Here is an 18,831-nt window from a genome sequence, read left to right as displayed (position 1 = left end):
TTGCGAAAAACAAATTCTGCAAAAAAAACGTAGCTCCTGGGATGTATTTGGCGCTCTCCAGAAATGTATATATGGGTACGTTTTCAGAATGATCCTGGGTTAATTTATCACATAATAGTGTAACCAAACTCATCCTCCATAGAGGTAGATCAGTGTCCAATTCTATATAATTGCCTGTTTAGCTAAGCCCATAAAAACAAAGTAGTAAGTAAATAACTAAATAGTCAAATGTAGGTCTACGTAGAAACCAAACACTTTGAAAACAGCAAGACGCTGTGCTGTACCAAATTATGGAAAAACCATAATTAGAAAAAAAGGGTAAGACATTAGTTTGTCACAGTTCAGTCTAATGACAACTGACTTATTACCTGCCTATTATTAAGATATTAAGTGGTCATTGGTTATAAAATATGATTTTATTGTACATCCCTTATCCCCAAAACCTAAACCCCACTTCTATCTTACTAGCTAATAATAAACAGCTAATTAGTAGTTTATTAAGGTATTAGTGTTAGTTAATGGTTTGCTAATAACATAAATTGCGATCTAAATTTAAGTGTCACTGAAAAAAAGTCATTGTGATCTTTGTTTTTAATGAAGTTCCAGACCACGCAAGTGATTTGTGACTGCATTTTCAATGAGATTGAAAGGAAGATGTTGCCGTGTTCACTATAATTGGACCTGACAGTAATGTCGCACAGCACAAATGTGAGCAAATGGTTTTATCACATGGTCACCGTTGATTTATCTGTTACTACTGATTGTTTAAAATGCATTTATGCATTTAAGTCACAGCTGTGTTTATCTATGAAGTATGTGGGCTGTCAAACATAGATAGAGAAAATTGTGTTGTGCACAAAGCTGGCTGTCATTTCAAACTTTGATATTTTTTTTAAGTGTGCAAACTGTTACCAGTCATACCATTGGCTGTTTACTTCCAAGTCTGCAATCTGCCAAAGGGCAGAATTTCACTGAAAATAGCCTGTTATTTCTAAACTTCTATGTATTATATATATATATATATATATATATATATATATATATATATATATATATATATATATATATATATATATATATATATATACAGAAAATAATGATAGCATAGCATTATGACAGGATCTCAGAACGCAGTCCAAAATAAACAAAAGGGCAGTTCATGACCTCTTTTAATGTCCAAGTATTCTTGTTGTGCCAAAATCTTGACATTCACAAAAAGGATTGATCAGTCCAAATAAAGAGCTGAGCTATTAACTTTGAAAAATATCTTCTAAATGACAAGAACCTGATCTCCATCATCCCTTGGGGTCCTCTGCATTAAGAGAGTAAAGATTATGAGAAAGCACCGGTGTAGACATCAGCCTTCATTCACACAGCAGTTGTTTCTGCAGTATTTGCTGACTAGCAGAGTGATAGGAACTTCAAGCTGTGTCGGATAAGCATTATTAATGCAGGAGGCAGCAGACAGAAAGCAGGGAAGAGAAACACACAAGCTCTGCTAGACCTTGGCCAGGCGGCTCGCTGCGAGCATTAGATAAGGGCGCGTGTTTGCATCCTCATCGCAGGCCTCCTGCTGAAATGTCTCCTCTCTGGCTTTCTGTTTTCTCTACTCCGTCGTCATGGTGTGTCCTCTTTCTGTGCTTGTCATTGGTCAGATTCAGAAGAGGAAATGACAGATGAAGATGCTTGTCTGGTGCCCAGTGAGGAAGACTCATCTGATGAAGAACTAAGACGAATAACAGATAAAGATGAACAGAAGAACGCTCTTCCCTCTCCGAGTCCCACCACAATTGCTCAAGCAGAGCCTTTTTTCCTATCTCCAAACCTCTTAAAGTCAGAGCCAAGACTGTTCACCGGATCTTCTCAGGTGAACGGAGATGTCTTTAAACCTCAGTTAACTTGTAACAGGTTACCCATAAACTGTTCAGAAGAGTTAATATAGTACTGTTCAAAAGTTTGTGGTTGAAAGGATTTCTGAGAAACATTTCTAAGTCTTTCCAATGGAGCATTTGTTTGGTTGAAATGCTGTAAAACCACTGATTTAGGTGCTCAGGTAAAAGTTTCTCTAGGACATTAGTGTCGGAACAGATTTTCTGTAGCACTGGTTACAAGTATTTTTTTACTATTCATTTTCCCATTAGGGATTCTATTAAGGCCTTTGTTAAAGCTTTATGAGCCATGAACAAGATCAACCAGCTACAAGGCTCCATTAGCATTACAAACTCTGATTTGAAGCAAAGAAGTTTATCAAAGTCAAACAAAAGGTATGCGACTATATATTTAATGGCTTTAATGAGGGACAAGTACAGTCTACAATCCCATGATAGAGTATTTTAGAGATGACTCAAAAAAATTGAAACAAATTAAAAATATTAACATGACTAGTCATTTAAAGTTTGATATATTTTAATTTTATTACAAAATATGCATATGTAAATGGACTGATGAGCATAAAAACATTATTACAAAACAGTGCTTCATAGCTGTGGGCGGAGCTAATGATATGTTTTACCTATTTTGCTCTCTGTGACTCTATGATTGGTCAAATGTTTTATACAGCATCTTGGGTAATGTAGTTTTTCTACTTGAATTCTACTATTTGCAACCCAGGCTCATTATGGATACGTACCTAGCTCTACATTTCTGGGATCAGCAAAATACAAAGATGGAGGTGCGTCTGCATGCAGCTTTTGTTTTTACAAATCGAGGCCGATGTGTATGCTTTTTTATGATCTTAAATTTCTCTTGCGCGTCTTCTTCTCACATAAATCCACCTGAGGGCACGATATAGACTTCAGCAGACCAGCTTGCTGTCAAATGACTGACGGACTGACCCACCCACCCTCATCCGTAAACCCAACCGATAGTGTTTTCAAAAGCAATGATTTCACCACATTTTCAGCCTGTTTTTTTTTTTTATATATCTATTTTTGCTGTTTTACTTGGTTTATGGAACTGTTCTTCAGCAGACTTGAACCCTGTTTTTCACGGTCTGTTCAGCTCCATGTCACAAATCTATTGCAGGGCTCGAAATTGCGACCATTTTGCAACCAAATTGAATCTATGCGACCTCATTGTATATTTGGGAGCATTTTTGCGACAGCATATAATGGTTTTAGTGTGACCTGTTTTGATTTTTTCTAAAAACGTGCTGAATTGATCTTCCCTGCTGTGATATTGGTTCATATTAGCTGTCAATCACTCAAGGCTTTCCGCTGTCAGATGACAGGGTGCTTTTCTGACCACTGGAAAGGCAAACGGCTGAGGTTTAAGACATAATGAAAAGTACACAGGTTTGTAAGCCCACCTAAAGTTATAAATAATGGCACAGATGAGAGCGATCATGTGATGGATGTTGATCCGCCAGCCGAGATCAATCGAGTGTTTTCAGAGAAAGTGCTGAAAGACTCAAAGTAGATCAGCTGTTTAATTGCCCAGATCTCGTGTGGCATTCACTGCGTAAAATCTACACATGTAAAACATGTAAAATCTACCACATGTAAAATCTACCACTGTATACATCATCACTAGAGATGATGTCTCGCCTTTACTAAGTTTAAACTGAAACTGCGGCTCATAACAAGGCCCACACAGAATCTGCAAGCAGAATTGCGCAGATTTTTCACCCATCAATAATTCTGCTTATTTACTTGAGTAAATGTGTGTAAATCTATATTTATTCAGTTTTTATTATTGAATAATGTGAAAATGTTTATCTGATTTTTGTACAATGCAGTTTGAGTGGTAATATTTTTCGTCTTTTAGTAGATATATTAAATGAGAGACTTGCTTTGTTTACCGAATAAAGTGGATCTAATCGGATTTCCATTTTTAAACATTAAATAAAAGTTAAAAATCTTTTATTTATTTCACATATTAAAGTTTTAGTTATGATACTCCCGCAGAAATCTGTAGATTTTTACCAAAATTCTCAGCAGAAATAGCAAAAAACATCTGCAGATTCCATCTAGCCCTACTCATGACAGAATGGTACTGCGCAGGTGGTCATCGGCAGAATCCTGCTTTGCCCCGCACATATATTGAGCCGGCTGACTTGACTGCTTTTTTCCACAAACACAGAAAAACATAACTCGGCACATAACTGAGCATTTAAAATGACACAAACCGAAACCAAAGCTTTTAAAGAGTGGTAGAAGTGAGCCTTTTCTCCCTGAGATGCATATTATAGATAGTTCTCACTGTTTTTTTGTTATTTCTGATTGATGTTGTTTTCAAATACAACAAATCCGTTTATATACAATTTGTACTGGTGCTCATACATATTTTGTAGGTGCTCTGAAAGTTTCAAACTTTTAAAGCCCTGCATCGGCGTTCGCAGCGAGCCACTAATCAACTATGCAACACCGAAAACTCCATCCATAAGGAGGTAAGCAGTGAGCTGGTAGTGCTAAGAAGCCATTGGCAGCATCATACTGTCCCATAGTGTTCCTTTTAAAGACAAAATGCAGCCAAACGTACCTCTGGTTACATAACTAAGCTCTCTAGAAATGTAGACAGTGGTACTTATCCACAACAAGCCTGTGTTGACTATTAAACACTAGAAGAAGAGACAGGAAAAGAAATGGGTAGCACTTTAGTATAGAAACCCATTCTCATACTAGTTTTTACCTGTCTAATAAGATATTGGCTGTTTAATAGTACTTATAAAGCACATATTCTGCATGAACTTATTCTATACCATAACTTCACCTAATACTAAACCCAGCTACTACCTTAAAAACTATTAATAAGCAGCAGCTTTGGGAGTTATTTAAAAAAAGTAAATTTTAAATAGCATAAATACCTTTATTTTCATTTTTATAAATTTAATACATTGTTGCTCAGTAAAAGTAATCATTACTTTAAAAATACTCACAAAATGTATAGTTATAGCTAGCTGCTTTGATGGAGATGCAACTACATTAATATAACTGAAAAATATAAGCTTCAAAGACCACATCATGGAGACGAGCGTATGAGAACTATCAAAAGAATTCGCCTTTAGTGAAACTCTCGGACGCTAAGGACTCGATCAATTAGATATTACACCTAATTTAATTGCAGATTTCCTGCTGTGAGAGAGGTAATGGCAGGAAAAAGCCCAGACTACTCTCACATCCCATCCGCTGAGGAATAGCGAGAGGAAACAGAGTCGTCAATTCGGCTGCAAATGGACTATCAGAGTTTAATAGCATAACATAAAGAGAGAGAAAAGAAAATGAATTATATTAAACACCTGAAATTAAATGTCTGATCAGAAAGCGGCCTTATCTCTGCTCTTTTGTCTGGCGATCAGAAAGTGTATGTCCTTAATTACCACCCGCCGATTCTCTTTTTTTCCCCCCGTACCTCATTTTCCATTTAAAGGACGCTGACTGGGACTCAATCAAAATATAATTGTTTCTCATTTCCTTTTATGCTTTAAAATACATATAATTTTTTTTTCAAAAAGGTTTCTGTCTGTCTGTGTGCTTCATGTTTAATAGACAGATTAAATTTTGCCTAATTTAACCTGCGTATGAGAATAGATGTGCTTGTGTTTAGCCACTCAGCGTTGTCATAATGTCGTAAAATATAGTTCCCAGAACTGAATGTAGATGAGCACAGTTAACAGGCAAAGCACACACTATTGAATAAATAGCAATAATACATTTTTCCCATCAGGATGCTTTCAAAAAAAAGATGCTTATGTTATAACATTTCTATTTCAAACTAAGGCATATCATAATTTTGACAAAATTATTAAACCTAATAGAAGGATTTCGGAAAATTCAGGATGATGGTAAAAGATTGAATAAACATTTTATTCAAAATTAAAAAAAGATTATTCAGATGATAAAAATAGTGCATAATGATACTGTGAGAAATGCTGAAAATAAGAGTCATTTTAAAAATAATCTTAAACTGTTACTGTGAATATTGTTTTATTCATGATTTTACAGATATGTTTATCATCCATACAATTTTTATTTTAAACCTCACAAAAATCTTAAGAAAATATTAATACATCATTTTTTGGGCATTTTTTTAATAAACAACTCAGACTCATTCTAAAAACGTAGTTCTATATACATTTATGGAGATCGTGAATTATGTAGCCAGCGCTACGCATTTTGTCTTTAAAATGAATGCTATGGGGCGTTATGACACAGTTCTTTTTTCAGGCTTATTAGCTGACCACTCACCTCCATGTGGACGATTTTTTTGTTACTAGTTTGCTCAGTGGCTCGCCGCGTATGTCTTTGGATTTGACACGCAGAGAGTTGACCGCGACAACGAGATTCGAGCCCAGTAAAGAACACACTATTTAAAAACTCTATTGGTTGGGTTTAGGGAAGGAGGAGGGTGGGTCAGTTGATCAATCAGTCAGTCAGTCGACTGCAGCCTCTGATTTACGTGAGAAGAGCAGGCGTGAATGGCACTCCCAAGAGAAGTTTGAGTTCTGTAAAAGCATACACAGCAACCTTTTGTGTATTCGCAAAAACAAAACCTGCAAAAAAACGTAGCTCCTGGGACATATTTTGCTCACTCCAGAAATGTATATAGGGGTACTATTTCAGAATGAGCCTGGGTTATCTTAAAAATTGATTTTTTGCATTGATGGTTCCATAAAGAACCTTTCACATCCATAGATACTTTTATTACATTTTATTACATAATTTTAGTATAGGTCTGTATAGAAGACATACCATTGACCCGTTTATATCTATTTTTCATCTGGTCTACAGGCTCTTCATTCTCTATCCCAGAGACAACACATCAAACCGGGACAGTATCAAGATCTACAGGGGTTTTTCACATTGGGCTTAGACCCTGGAGTTCTACAGACCAGCCCAAAACCAGCTCAAACCCGTAGAGATCAGCAAAACCACATGGAGAGTACTCTAGGTATGTAGAGAAACAAGAAAACAAAGCTATTGACCTTACTAAGGTTGAGCACCCTAACATCTAATGTAATCTAAGCATCACTAACATCACTTCCAGCAGCAACCTAACTTTCTTTGCAATAAAAATGACTGATTTGTTTGCGCTAATTCCCAGAAATATGTGGACAATTTTGCTTAAAAAAAAAAAAAAAAAAAATATATATATATATATATATATATATATATATATATATATATATATATATATATATATATATATATATATATATATATATTTACTTATATATAGATTTATACTTATATATATAGATTTATGTTTCTGTTTTTCCCGATTTATGTTTAACGGAGAGAAGATTTTTTCAACAGATTTCTAAACATAACAGTTTTAATAACTCGTTTCTAATAACTAATTTATTTTTTCCTTGCTATGATGACAGTAAATAATATTTGACTAGATATTTTTCAATGCACTTCTATACAGCTTAAAGTGACATTTAAAGGTTAACTAGGTTAATTAGATTAACTAGGCAGGTTAGGATAGGCAAGTTATTGTATAAAGATGGTTTGTTCTGTAGACTATCGAAAAAAAAATGTAGCTTAAAGAGGCTAATAATTTTGACCTTAAATGGTTTTTTAAAAAAATGTAAAACTGCTTTTATTCTAACCGAAATAAAACAAATAAGACTTTCTCCAGAAAAAAGTATTTTTTTTTATTATTTTATTTATTTATTTATTTATATATATATATTTTTTTGTATTTATATTTACATTTACATTTTACATTTAGTCATTTAGCAGACGCTTTTATCCAAAGCGACTTACAAATGAGGACAAGGAAGCAATTTACACAACCAAGAGCAACAATGAATAAGTGCTATAGGCAAGTTTCAGGTCTGTAAAGTCTAAGAAGGGAAGTATTAGTAGTATTAGTATTTTTTATTTTTATTTTTGGTACAGTTAGTGTGATATTCAGAGAGGCAATTGCAGATTAGGAAGTGTAGTGGAGACTAAATAGTTGGATTTTTAGTCGTTTCTTGAAAGTAGCGAGTGACTCTGCTGTTCTGATGCAGTTAGGGAGTTCATTCCACCAACTGGGCAGATTGAGCGTGAGCTAAAGTGATTTCTTGCCTCTTTGGGATGGAACCACGAGGCGACGTTCATTCACAGAACGCAAGTTTCTGGAGGGCACATAGATCTGCAGAAGCGAGAGCAGATAAGAAGGAGCAAGGCCAGAAGTCACTTTGTAGGCAAACATCAGAGCTTTGAATTTGATGCGAGCAGCAACTGGCAGCCAGTGCAAACGGACTAGCAGCGGAGTGAAATGTGCTCGTTTAGGTTCATTGAAGATCACTCGTGCTGCTGCATTCTGGAGCAGTTGAAGATGTTTGATAGAGTTAGCTGGAATCCCTGCTAGTAGAGAGTTGCAGTAATCCAGTTTGGAGAGAACAAGAGCTTGAACAAGGAGTTGAGCTGCATGTTCAGATAAGAAGGGTCGGATCTTTCTGATGTTATAGAGTGCGAATCTGCACGATCGAGCAGTTCTAGAAATGTGGTCAGAGAAGTTTAGTTGGTCATCAATCGTTACTCCAAGGCTTTTCACTGTTTTGGATGCAGTAATTGTTGCCCCATTCATCTGGATTGAAAAGTTATGGTGTAGAGTCGATATTTCTATGTGTTTTTGATTTAATATATTTATTTATTTTATTTATTTCTTTTTTTCATTTATTAATCTTTAAGATCTCAAAACTCAGGGCTTCTGGTAGTACCTAGAATAGCAAAGTCGAGTAAAGGAGGTTGAGCTTTCTCATTTATGGCTACTAAACTCTGGAATAACCTTCCTGATAATGTCTGAGGCTCAGACACACTCTCCCAATTCAAAACTAGATTAAAGACCTATCTTTTTAGTAAAGCATACACCCAGTGCATCACTTAGCAGTATGATACTTGAATGTGCCCCACGCAGGTTTCTACATCTTGTTTATACACACTATGAACAGCAGCTAAGCTAATTATTCTCTTTATTCTGTATTTCCACCTGGGGACACTCATTACGAGGCCCTCAGAGACTATGCAGCGCTACTAATTTAAAAGCTTAACTAAGTTAATTAGATTAACTAGGCAGGTTAAGGTAGTTAGGGAAGTTATTGTGTAATGATGGTTTGTTCTGTAGACTATCGAAAAAAAAAATTATAGTTTAAAGAGGCTAATAATTTTGACCTTAAATGTTTCTTTAAAAAATGTAAAACTGCTTTTATTCTAACCGAAATAAAACAAATAAGACTTTCTCCAGAAAAAAAGTATTTATTTATTTATTTATTTATTTGTTTATTTATTTATTTATTTATTTATTTAATATTGTTTATATAAATGTATTAGTGTTTTAATTTATTTATTTATTCATATATATTTATTAATTTTTGTTTTTATTTATTTATTAATTTTTAATTGTATTTCATTTTTTGTATTTTTAATTTTTATTTAATGAATGAACAAATTTATTTATTTAATAATATTTTTATTAAATTTGTTTTTATTTATTTGATTAAATATATTTTTTATTTTTTATTCATTTATAGCTATTTATTTAATTTTATAATTTTTTATGTTTTTATATTTCTATGTATTTTTGATTTAATATATTTATTCATTTTATTTATTTACTTATTTTTTTCATTTATTAATCTTTAAGATCTAAAAACTCAGGGCTTCTGGTAGTACCTAGCAAAGTCGGGTAAAGGAGGTTGAGCCTTCTCTTATCAGAAATACTGTGAACATTTCCTTGCTGTTAAACATCATTTGGGAAACATTTAAAACATTTGAATTGTATTTTATTCCTGTAATGCAAACTGACTTTTTGGCATCCTTAGTCTTCAGTGTCACATGATCCTTCAGTAATCATTATGCTGGTTTGCCGCTCAAGAAATATTTCTCATTTTTATTTTATTAGGAATCAAAACAGCAATGTTTTTGTAGAAACAGTGATGTTTTTGTGCGATGAATAGAAAGTTCAAAAGAAGGGCACTTATTATAGTCATCTTTTGTAACATAATTAATGTGTCCTTGCTGAGTACAAAAAACAAACTGTTGCACACTCAAAATCATATTTCTAAAGCCCTACAGTACTTGCTCCGAATGCAATACTAGTTGTTAGTTAAGTCATCCACTTTAGATCCTTACACAAATACATCATTTATGCTCTAATAATAGAGATAAGGCATCTGGAATGCAGCACTCGTGTGCTTCCAACACTTATATATGACCGCTGTTTAATGAAAACCACCGACATCTCTCTTAACAGTTCATTTTGTGCAACATGTGTTATTTAGATGCCTAATTATTGCATACTTAGATGGATTGGCCATTGAAGAGAGCCGCTATACAGTAGCTTAAAGATGAGTGTAAATGATGGCTCTCTTCTACATTCATTTATTCCCGGCATTATCCTTTAGCTCCTCAGCATTAATGTGGTACCTTGGCGAGGCCATTAGCTTGACTGTAAACACTAATATTTCTCTTTAAACAGCTCGGTTTAAGCCTTTATTTCAGTATGCTGGATCTAAATATGCATAAGGCATTTTTTATGTAATATGGCGTGAAAAATGAAACATCTGTTCGGTTCATTGAGCTTCAAGGTTAATGAAAATAGAAGACAAATAAGTCTCGGTTTCATTTCCGTCTCGGTTTTTATTGGCTGTTACGTCTCTCCATCAATTTCCTGCAGTCTTTTCCTTTTCCCATCTTTTTTTTTTTTTTTGTCTCTGTCACAGTCGACCCGCTTTTATCGGCCTGTCTGTGCTTCTGCAATCCCTGACGTGCTCTGACAGGAGCTGCGGTCAGTCGGCTGGAAAAAGGCTTAATTACAGCGGCCGTTTAAGATGGCGATGGAAGGCACACATGTTTAACCTTCAGCCAGTCACTGTCTGCATGTCAAGTCAGAATATTACGTGTGTGTGTTGGGATCGTGGTTTTTTTTTTCTTCAGCTAAAGCTCAGTGCTGTCGATCATTTGGTTGCTTGTTTGAAGGCCACAGAGAATGAATCATTAACATAAACTATCGTGTTCATAAGTGAATAATAAACACCAGGATAAACTAGTTCATCTAAGGTTACATTCTAAATGGTTCATACTGCGTTCATTCAAATATTCATTCATTCATTCATTCATTTTATTTATTCATTTATTTATTTAATTTTATTTATGCTTTTATTAATTTATTTTATTATTTATTTATATATTTATTTATTTTTGTGTTTATTTATTCATTGTTTTCTGTTTTTATTACATTTTTATTTTAATAAATGAATTTATTTATTTATTAAATCAATTTTTAATTATATTTTTGTTTTTATTTAATTGATTATTTATTTTTTATTATTTATTTTTAATTATATATAATTATTTATTTAGTTTTATTTATGTTTTTATTTATTTTTTATTTCTCTCTCTCTCTTTATATATATATATATATATATATATATATATATATATATATATATATATATATATATATATATATATATATATATATATATTAATGTATTTAATTTTTATTTAATGAATGAGTACATTAATTTGTTTATTTAATAAAATTTTTATTATATTTGTTTTTATATATTTGATTATTTAATGTTAATATTTTTATTTATATATAACTACTTATTAAATTTTAATTATATATTTTCATTTTTTTTCTGTTTATTTTTTGATTTATATATATTTATTTTTTATTTTTGATATAATGTATTTGTAATTTTTTTATTAAATTGTTAATAAATGAATGAATTAATGAATAAATGCATTTATTTCTAAACATTTTTATTATATTTATAATTTCTAATTATTTGATTGTTTATTTTTAAATATTTATTTATTTTATTCATTTATTAATTTAATTGTATTACTTACTTGTTTATTTTAATTATATATATATATATATATATATATATATATATATATATATATATATATATATATATAAATATATATATTTTTTCAATGATTTTTAAAAAGTTTTATTTAATGAATGAATGAATTCATTATTTATTATTTATAGAGTAATTTATTTCATTATTATAATAGTTTGTGTGTTATTCGAACAGTGTTGTGTTAGTATTTTAATACATTTTATTTTGTATTATAAGCATAATAGATTTTCATGTATTTTACTGTATGCTTTAATAATGAATGTGCGTTTTATCCTCAATATGTATACAGAGACATTACAAGGAACATTAGGTCATGGAAATTTACCTAAAAGTTTTGGAAAAGTCATGAAATTTTAGTCTAAAAATGTGTACAAGTCCATTGATTGATTAATTTGTTTGATTGCAAGAACCAATGGGAGATTTCTTTCCATTTGAATTCCATTGTTTACACTGGTGAAAGAAAAACATTAGATGGTGTACATGTTTTGTGTGAATATACTGTACAAGATCTATGTTCTGGATTTCCTACTGTATTGAAGTGTAAGGTAACATTGAGGCTCGATTAGCTGCACAAGATGATCATACTCCTCTTGTTTGTAAATCTCAATGTTTTCTTGTATCATGTACTTGTAGGACAGGAGTTCTGGAGATCCAGTTTTCAGCATCATGTAGAGGAATCACTAGTCACTGCAGTTCTGAACAGTCAACCTATCAGCAGCACTCCTCGTCCATTCACACCAAACCATGGCAGAATGTCATCACAAAGACTTCATTTAACAGGTAACATGCCTTCATCATTTTTCTGTACAACAATAGACACCAAGTTTGATTTGATGTGAATCACAAGGAGGCTAAACACACTAGAGTTAATTTGATGTGAATGAAAAGAAGGCTTTGAAGAAAATAACTTTCGATATGTTGCACTGGTGTATCAATCTTTCAGAAGACAAAACATTAAAAATACATCTTTTATGCAAGAGACGTAGCCTAGCGGTTGCCATTTTATGTCTTGCCTTGTTTCCCATTTTCTTGCGTCCTGTCAGACTATCTATCAATAAGATGGCATAAAAAGAGAAACAGACTGATGAAGGAATCTCTGAAAACCATACATGGCATAGCACATATTCAATTTTGGTGTCACAGTACAAACAGTTGTATTAAGTATTTTTATGGTTTCAAATAACTGTTTTCCAATTTAATGCATTTGAAAATGTTATTTATTTCTGTGATACTAAGCTGAAGTTTCAGGGTCATTACTTCAGAAATCATTGTATAATACTGATTTTATGCTTAGGTCACATCTGTGTTTATTAAGTATTGTTATTATTATTATTATTATTATTATTGTTTATATTATACTTAATTCTCTGAAATACAGCATTTATATATATATATATATATATATATATATATATATATATATATATATATATATATATATATATATATATATATATATATATATATATATATATATATATATATATATATATACAGTTGAAGTTGAAGAATTATTATCCCCCCTTTAATTTTTCTTTCATTTTTAAATGTTTCCCAAATTATGTTTAACAGAGCAAGGAGTTATTCACAGCATTCATTCATTCATTCATTTTCTTGTCAGCTTAGTCCCTTTATTAATCTGGGGTTGCCACAGCGGAATGAACCACCAACTTATCCAGCAAGTTTTTTAAGCAGCGGATGCCCTTCCAGCTGCAACCCATCTCTGGGCAACATCCACACACACACATTCACACACACACTACGGACAATTTAGCCACCCCAATTTACCTATACCACATGTCTTTGGACTGTGGGGGAAACCGGAGCACCTGGAGGAAACCCACGCGAACGCAGGGAGAACATGCAAACTCCACACAGAAACACCAACTGACCCGAGTTTCGAACCAGCGACCCAGCGACCTTCTTGGTTATTCACAGCATGTGTGATAATATTTTTTCTTCTAGAGAAAGTCTTATTTGTTTTATTTTTGGTTTTATTAGAATAAAATCTGTTTTTATTTTATTAAAACCATTTTAAGGTCAAAATTATTAGCCCCTTTAAGCTATATATTTTTTCGATTGTCTACAGAACAAACCATCGTTATACAATAACTTGCCTAATTACCATATCCTGTCTAGTTAACCTAATTAACCTAGTTAAGCCTTTTAATGCCACTTTAGGCTGAATACTAGTGTCTGTCTGTCTATCTATCTCTCTATCTATCTATCTATCTATCTATCTATCTATCTATCTATCTATCTATCTATCTATCTATCTATCTATCTATCTATCTATCTATCTGTCTATCTGTCTGTCTGTCTGTCTGTCTGTCTGTCTGTCTGTCTGTCTATCTATCTATCTATCTATCTATCTGTCTATCTGTCTATCTATCTATCTATCTATCTATCTATCTATCTATCTATCTATCTATCTATCTATCTATCTATCTATCTATCTATCTATCTATCTATCTATCTATCTATCTATCTATCTATCTATCTATTTATATATATATATATATATATATATATATATATATATATATAGTTTTTGTAAGACTTTCTTATATATATATATTTTTTATTTCACACAGTATTTTGAAACATACAGATAAAGAGGGAAAAACAAAGAACAGGGATTGAAAAGGCAAAAAAAAAAAACTGTCAGAGACTGGCAAGTGTTTGTGTGTGTGTGCATGTAAAGGTTTTGGGTGTTCAAGACAAAGTACATAAATAGGGCAACAATATATATATATATATATATATATATATATATATATATATATATATATATATATATATATATATATATACACACACAACATGCATTGCAGTAGAAAGCATAATATTAAATATCAAAATAATATAAAAATTAAAAACTGAAGTGAATAATATTGATAGAAATAATACTGTCACAATCACCAGCGAGCTATACCCAAAGATCCCTGGTGAAAAACATTCACACTAACACAAACTACAAATCTGCCAGTTCATGGACTACAACTTCATACATGCACTCCGTTCACACACATGTTTTAGATCCTGACTGATTACACTCGCACAGCTGAAGCTGCTCAAGGACTGATTCATGGACTATAAGTACCGCTCAAACACAAACACTGTAGCTGAGTCTTGTTATCTGTCATAGTGACATTACAACATTCCGTGTTTTGAACCTTTGCTTTGTTTTGTTTGATCATTCCTGTATGCTGCCATCTGACCATGCCCTCATACATCTGTTTGATCCTGTGTTGATCATTGCTTGCCTGACCATCCTGCCAATAAAACCCTGGATTTGGATCCTCATCCCTGTTGTCAGTGTCACATCCCCTGCTACAAATACCAACCAGTGGTATGGAATGACAACAATGATAGTAATGTATATAATTGTAATAATGGCAGTAAAAATGACAACACCAATAATAACATTATAATGACAGTAAAAAAAAGAAAACAACAATAATAATATTAATAATAATAATAACACCAACAACCCCAACTACTACTACTACTACTACTACACCAACTGCTACTGCTACTGTTAAAGCAACTACTGCAGCTGCTACTACTACAACAACAACTACTACTACGAAAATTATTACTACTACTATCACTACTTATTTTAGATTATTTTTAACCATGATGAATCTTTTGACAGCATTAATATAAATGTCCAAAATAGACCCCAAATCAATTTTTGTTTAGATTTTAATGCATAATTTTCAATGAATTTCTTCTCATTACAATAATAAAGGCAAATACAATATTTATTGTGCTTTTTATGTTTATTTAAATTAAAAACTGTCTATCAGTTTACATTTTAAAGAAACTGGTGTAACCCTGCCGGTCCTAGGCCACCCAACCTGCGCCAAGCTGGTATCGATCCGGTGACCTTCCGCATGGGAGTCGGTTGCTGTAATAAGGAGGCTAAAAACCATGGCCTCTAGCGTCTGTCGCTGGAGCACCTTTAGAGGTCAGAGGAATGAGGTTTACCTGGACAGCACTCACACCCATAAACCTCACTCATATCCGGGTCACGGCACCAATGTAACCCCGTCGATCCTAGGCCACCCAACCCGCTCCGAGCTGGTATCAAGCCAGCGACCTTTCGCATGGTAGTCGGTTACTCTAAGAAGGAGGCTAATAACCATGGCCTCTAGCGTCTGTCGCTAGAGCACCTTTAGAGGTCAGAGGAGTGAGGTTTACCTGCACAGCACTTACTAGCTGGCCTCCGTTACACTGGTACTCATACTGGTGTGACACAACATGCGAATGTATTTTTTATTTGTTTTGTTTTTTTCAGATAACTCTCTCTGTAAGGTATCATTTATATTCTTCCTATCCTTCGGTCTGTTTCCCCACATCTAGGCCCTCAGCTCTTTTTACTTTCCCATCTGTGTTCAGACTTAATCCCGACTTATACGGCTAAATCTGTGTTTAAAATGTGGAGCCTGTCTGATGTCACATCTCATCTGTGACTAAATGATCATTTACCGAGAGCCTCCGCCAACCCGCCGGACCCAGCGTTTCGGCCAAAGGGACATCAATAACATGGCTGTAGAAGAGTGGCGCTAAGACTCGGGCCGTAGCGTGATTTATTGGCTCGCGTCCGTAATTAAAGCCGAGCTGATTCCTGAGCTTTCTGCGCCAGCACACGCGGCTGAGGTTTCATAAAGAGATTACTGTGTGTTTCTGCGTGCGGGAGTGCAGGGAATGCGGCCAATCTCTCAGCTCAGCTCAGATCAGCTCAGCTCGGTTTATCAGTGGCGCTTTCTCTACCTCTCGACACGTCTTCCTCTCTGTCTCTCGGCTCATCACTCGCAGGTCTGCAGAGGAGGGAAAAATAATCTGTTTAACAGCATGACAGCTGTGATTTCGGCTGGTGCAAATCAAAGCGTCAGATATCCGTCCATGCTCTCTCCAGTCTGCTTTTCTCCCTGTATCTCGTATACTTTTGTCAGGTTAGATACGCTAGATTGAGCCTTTGCATCAAGGCATACTTAAAGCTTGTTGGCATCTCAATCGTGGGAAGCGATACATGAACACTTCTGTTTCGATATGTCACCTGAACGTTTTAATAGTCAAAAATTCTGTTTTTGAAGGGGGCACATTTACATTTAGTCATATAGCAGATGCTTTTGTGCAAAGCGATATACAGTTGAGGATGCATTGAGTAATTTAACAAGCAGAGGCCAAAAACACGAAACAATTGCTAATTATGCAATGCAACTATTAGGGGTGTAACAGATTAAAGCTGAAGATCTTTGCCCGAACAGAAAAGAAAGAAAACAGCATCTCTAACTTGTGGTTGACTGGAAAGCAAATCAAAATGAGTGCTGCAATTGACTTGAGAGGTTTTGCAAAGGCAATACTGGAAAAAACATTTGAAAAAAAAAAAAAAAAAAAAATATATATATATATATATATATATATATATATATATATATATATATATATGTATATGTGTATATATATTTTTTTTATTATTTTTTTTATTGCATATATATATATATATATATATATATATATAATATATATTTTATTGCATATATATATATATATATATATATATATATATATATATATATATATATATATATATATATATATATATATATATATATATATATATATGCAATAAAAAAAATATATATTATATATATTTTATTGCATATATATATATATATATTTATTTTTTTTTTTTTGCACTGCTCGATTTTTATTTTTAGTTCTTTATTTTTGTTTGCAAAATTCCTTGTTATTTCTCAAAACTCAATTTTCCCTTTGCGATTTTTTGAGATTTGCATTATTTTACAATTTTTAGCTCAATACTTTATTTTTTGTTTACAAAACATTCTTTTATGTTGCAAGTGTATTTGGCCCTAGTTTGACTCCATAGATGACATCTTAAATTTCTCTTGTGAGTGCCGTTTGGGCCTGCTGTTCTGGAGTAAATCCACCAGAGGCAGCTGACTGACAGACTCACTGACCAACCGACCGATACCCCCACCCACCTCCTTCCCTAAAACCAACCGACAGTGTTTTCAAAAGCTATCCAGGAAAAAAAAAAAAGCCCTCGCGCCAGCTTGATTTTTACCACGGTTTCAGATTTTACCACATTCTCACCCTGTTATTTACTTGTTTGTTTTATTTTTTGGCTTTATTTTTTACTCTGTTTTATTATTACCGGCTTTCTGGAACCGTCCTTTACCGGACTCAAACTCTGTCGTCGTTGTCGACTTCGCTATGCATATCAAGTCCACAAATGTACGTGGCAAGCTTGACAGTGGAAAAGCTGTTCATACAGAGGTAAGTGGTCAGCCGGTAGCGTGAAACGGAAGCCGTCACACCGCCACGTAGCGTTCGTTTAAAGATGAAATGTGGCCATACATAGCTCTGGCTACATAATTCGGTCTCTCCAGAAATGTATACGGGGTACATTTTCACAATGAGCCCATGTTGCAAGATTTACTGTGTAAAAGAGAACGCTTACCCAGACCTGCTAAAAATGGCTTGACCCATTATTCCCTCACTATCTAATCTACGCCGCTGTCGAAATACGTGCATGATGATTATTTAAGAAATGAAGTGTGTTTTCGGGTATTGCTCTAATGTTATTGCATTAGGTCATTTGTTAGACCTTCACTGCTTTCTTTAACTTACAACTTCATATCTTAATCAACTTAAAAAATAAACAAACCGGGACTCACTAATTGATTCAGGTGTAATTATATAACCTAAACAAATCTAAATGAGTCTTTGGTAAACTGATTAAAGAGCTTCAAAACGATGATTCAGTTCCCTCAAGATTACTGTAATGCTAGCTGAGCTCTGCTCCATGAACATGCAACCGCACATCTGAAGTTCAGCAAGTGAAAGATCACACGAGACAAGAGGAAGCTAGGGAATATAATGAAGACAGACGCATTGGAGAGAGAGAAGTGTGTTAGTGTATTATTGTGATATGCTGGATCAGTGAGCATTTAAAGCTTTGTTTGATTGAAGCTGATTAGGCCAGT

The 18,831-nt window shown here is 33.4% G+C and overlaps 2 protein-coding genes across 29 annotated transcripts in view; both read left to right on the top strand.

Moving 5' to 3' along the window:
* golim4a (golgi integral membrane protein 4a) overlaps positions 1 to 18,831 on the top strand; it is an 836,478-nt gene that overhangs the window by 428,198 nt on the left and 389,449 nt on the right. The window lies entirely within an intron of this gene.
* zbbx (zinc finger, B-box domain containing) overlaps positions 1 to 18,831 on the top strand; it is a 90,917-nt gene that overhangs the window by 70,217 nt on the left and 1,869 nt on the right. For 12 of the 27 annotated variants that reach the window (XR_015514568.1, XR_015514563.1, XR_015514569.1 and 9 more), the window contains 3 exons: positions 1,656 to 1,867; positions 6,729 to 6,888; positions 12,446 to 12,592. Coding sequence is in view for 11 of the 27 variants with exons in the window: in XM_087292805.1 (XP_087148931.1) it covers positions 1,656 to 1,867; positions 6,729 to 6,888; positions 12,446 to 12,592 (519 nt within the window). In the remaining 16 variants the exon portion in view is untranslated. The remainder of the gene's footprint in view (positions 1 to 1,655; positions 1,868 to 6,728; positions 6,889 to 12,445; positions 12,593 to 18,831) is intronic. The other 15 variants (XR_015514571.1, XR_015514564.1, XR_015514567.1 and 12 more) reach the window with 3 other exon arrangements.

Source organism: Danio rerio, chromosome 18, assembly GCF_052040795.2.
Source record: "Danio rerio strain M-AB ecotype USA chromosome 18, GRCz13ab, whole genome shotgun sequence".
NCBI classification, from domain to species: domain Eukaryota; kingdom Metazoa; phylum Chordata; class Actinopteri; order Cypriniformes; family Danionidae; genus Danio; species Danio rerio.
Note: the sequence above shows the minus strand (reverse complement) of the source record. Positions and strands in the feature narration are given on the sequence as shown.